Source organism: Boleophthalmus pectinirostris, unplaced genomic scaffold, assembly GCF_026225935.1.
Source record: "Boleophthalmus pectinirostris isolate CB_2022bp ecotype Guang Dong unplaced genomic scaffold, ASM2622593v1 HiC_scaffold_21, whole genome shotgun sequence".
Lineage (NCBI taxonomy): Eukaryota > Metazoa > Chordata > Actinopteri > Gobiiformes > Gobiidae > Boleophthalmus > Boleophthalmus pectinirostris.
The window spans coordinates 37,316,290-37,319,593 of NW_026571175.1; the positions used below are offsets into that span (position 1 = coordinate 37,316,290).

Here is a 3,304-nt window from a genome sequence, read left to right on the forward strand (position 1 = left end):
AAATATTTTTAATGTGATTTTATGATAAAGATGCACAGTGACAGTGACACTAATGTGATTCACCTGATTCTATTGTGAAGAAAACACGAGTTCAGCTCAAACAGAAGAAATATATTCATGTTATTATGTTCTTTTTACAGACTAAGAGTTTGTTTTTACACCTGACAGTTTCAGCTGCTCTTCCTCAGAGTCACGTGAGCAGCCGAAACCAAATGAACCTCGTTGGACTGTTACATCATTCAAACACAACTGACAGAAGTTGTTTCCTGGAAAAACTGTGGGTTTGTATCCTTGTGCAATAAAAACAAAAAAATCTTTGAGGTGTTCTTTGTTTGGTTTTGCTGTTTTAGGGATATTACATGAATCTATGTTACAAAATACATACTATACATACTTTATATAGGCTAAACCAAATATATACTGTACTTTATATATATATATATATTATATATATATATTATATATATAAAATATATAATATAATATATATATATATATAAAAACATATTGAAATAATTAGTCAGTGTAAGATTGTGTTTATTGATTTTTATTAGAATTTTAAGAAAAAATCTGTTTATATATTTGAGCAGAATTATAGTAAATTATAAAAAAAGATTCATAAAAAACATTTGCATATTACACCAACCCCACACACTGTATTTTACACATTATATTTGTCCAGCTTCATGTTTAATCACAGACAAAATATTAAACTGTTTATCATCTATAAATGTATTTGGTCGTTTACATTTGGTCCACACAACATGTTCAAAATCACTGGAGCTTTTTATATCCTTGACCAAGGTACATATTATACCACTCATCTAATATGTTTTCAGCATCTCTCTGCAGTGTTTCCATCTCTGGAGGACGGACCATGTTCTCTTGTTCAACCTCTTCTTCTTGTTCAAACCTCTTCTTCTTGTTCTTCCACATCCTCATTTTGTTGTTCCACTAGTGGTTGTTTTGCCTCATCTTGTGTTGTATTTGCACGACGACGTTTTATCTTCTTTTTTTACAACATATTGTATTACTCCCCCTACTGCAGCTCCTACAGCCCCACTGACTGCACCAATCACTAGACTAGACACTATACATGGAAGAGCAAACACTACAAGTGGAACCATGACTGTTACACCAAGTAAACCTCCTAGAATGATTCCTACTGGATAGTCTTTTATGCATAACCAAAGGGTTTCAAAAATATTAACTTTGGCTATTTTGAAAATATCTTCATCTGACATGTCTCCTGATAAAGTTGCTCTGAGTTGTGCCATCTCTTGAACTATTAGTTCACCTGTTTTGTTCAGCATGTCATTGGTGTAGAACTTTCCTTCATTGTCAGCCACAGTTTTGTCGATGGTCTTCATCAGTTCTCTGATCTGGTTCTGGTTGTTTCTGTATTCATCTTCACTGTTCTTCCAGTATTTATTATCAAAGACGTGGCAGCGACCTCCACATTTCTGCACTAAGTTGTTCAGGGAGCTGTTCTCCTTCACCCACTCTTCAATCTTCATCCCCTCTGGGAGGTCATCTCCTCGAGTGAACAACACTGTGGTGTATTTCAGGGCCTCTTCACTGAAATATTTCAGTATCATGTTTACAACAGCCATCTCAAGTACTGTGTACTTCTCTATCTTCATCACGAGCAGGAAGGCGTGGGGTCCAGGAGCACACTCTGTGATGCATTTCAGTAACTCTTTGGTCGCCTTTGTGTCTTTTGGGTTTGTGTCAAAAAGTCCTGGAGTGTCGACCAGGTGAATATTACGTCCGTTCACATTCCTGGTTTCAGAATAACATTTATCTGTCCCAGAGTTTGCAGAAGTGTCTTCTTTAAAAATCTTCTCACTGAATATTGTGTTGGCCAAGCTGCTTTTTCCTGATCCAGTTTTCCCCAAAAGCACAATCCTCCACATGTCTGTGTCTAGAAAAACAACAAAAAAAGTAAAGTTAATAATAAGTGCATAGAGCAAACAGCAGGAAACATCTCTTTACATGAACTCTAAAAAAACACCCACTGGACACAGCCCCAAGGACCAGGGACTTGGACGCTGAACGATAGGAAGATATGAATACTACTATATATATGATTATTATTATTAACAATACTACTACTACTACTACTACTACTACTAATAATAATAATAATAATAATAGGCCTTTAGTTGTAGTTTTAAAAACAGCACATAAAGTATTCTTACGTGTCTTGGAGCTCATTTTGTTTAAGTGTCTTGAACACTTGTCGTGTCTTGTGCTCGTCGTTCTTCTTTACCTCTGAAGAGTGGTGTTTTATATTGGGTCTGCTTTTCTTTATGTAAAAAGGGGTGGAGTTCAGATAAATGTTTTCAAAAACAACAGTATTGATGTCATTGGATAAATGCATCACCGTGTTGTTGTGTAACAGACACATAAACCACATCCTCCTTCACTTCCTGCACACGTTTACTCACCGAGGAAACTTGAAATTTGAATATGTCTCAGTGTTTTTGATCAACGCAGTGAAGTTTTCAGCTGCTGCTAAAAGAGCAGGACTAGAGGACAAAACTGTATAAGTTAAAGTCTAAAATCAAATTATTTAGTTTTACTTCATCATTATTGTATTTTAGATAGAACCACTCACAGACTCTTGTAACAAACACAGCTGGACAAATAAAGACATTTTATTGAACTGCCAATGGAAGTCCTTTTTTTTTTTTTTTTTTAACTGAAGCTTCTCTGGTTGCACACCAAAACTTAATTTGAACAACTCACATATTAACAATAATAATAATAATACTACATCTGTTTTATATAGTGCTTCTCACAGTAACTAAGACACAGGAGAAACAAACTCAAGAAGTGAGGAAACTGTAATGTTTGGGGGTTAAAGGTGTGATGAAAAGCTGATCTTTGAGTAGTTTTTTGAAGGAGTTTAGTGAGTCTGAGTTTCTGATGTGGAGGGAAAGTTCCAGAGGGTTGGACGACCCAGGACAAAGGCTCGGTCCCCCAGGGTCTGGTGCTTTGATTTGCCTTCTGACTGTGGGCGTGAGGAGGTTTGAGGAGCTGGTCAGAGTGTGCAGGAGGCGCTGGGGCTGGAGGAGGTCAGGACGTGTGCAGGAGGCGCTGGGGCTGGAGGAGGTCAGTGAGGTGTGCAGGGGCCTGGTTATGGACGGACAGAATGTGATTATGACTTGAGTCTAAACAAAACCAGTTGGGCTGAGAACAGAACAGAAGAGTCTATGATGGAGGATGTGACATTTTTCGTTTTCTTTCACGTCACGTCTGTACACACTGTAGACAGACTCACAGCACAGTGCCCACTTCT

The 3,304-nt window shown here is 37.3% G+C and overlaps 1 protein-coding gene across 1 annotated transcript; it reads right to left on the bottom strand.

The window, feature by feature from the left end:
- Positions 1–547: 547 nt before the first annotated feature.
- On the bottom strand, positions 548–2,356 carry LOC110165979 (GTPase IMAP family member 7-like). Its single transcript, XM_020931176.2, has 2 exons — positions 2,202–2,356; positions 548–1,924 (listed from the first exon to the last, which is right to left on the bottom strand). Exons 1-2 carry the CDS (start codon positions 2,215–2,217, stop codon positions 972–974), a joined length of 969 nt encoding a protein of 322 aa, XP_020786835.2. The 5' UTR covers positions 2,218–2,356; the 3' UTR covers positions 548–971.
- Between the last annotated feature and the right edge of the window lie 948 nt (positions 2,357–3,304).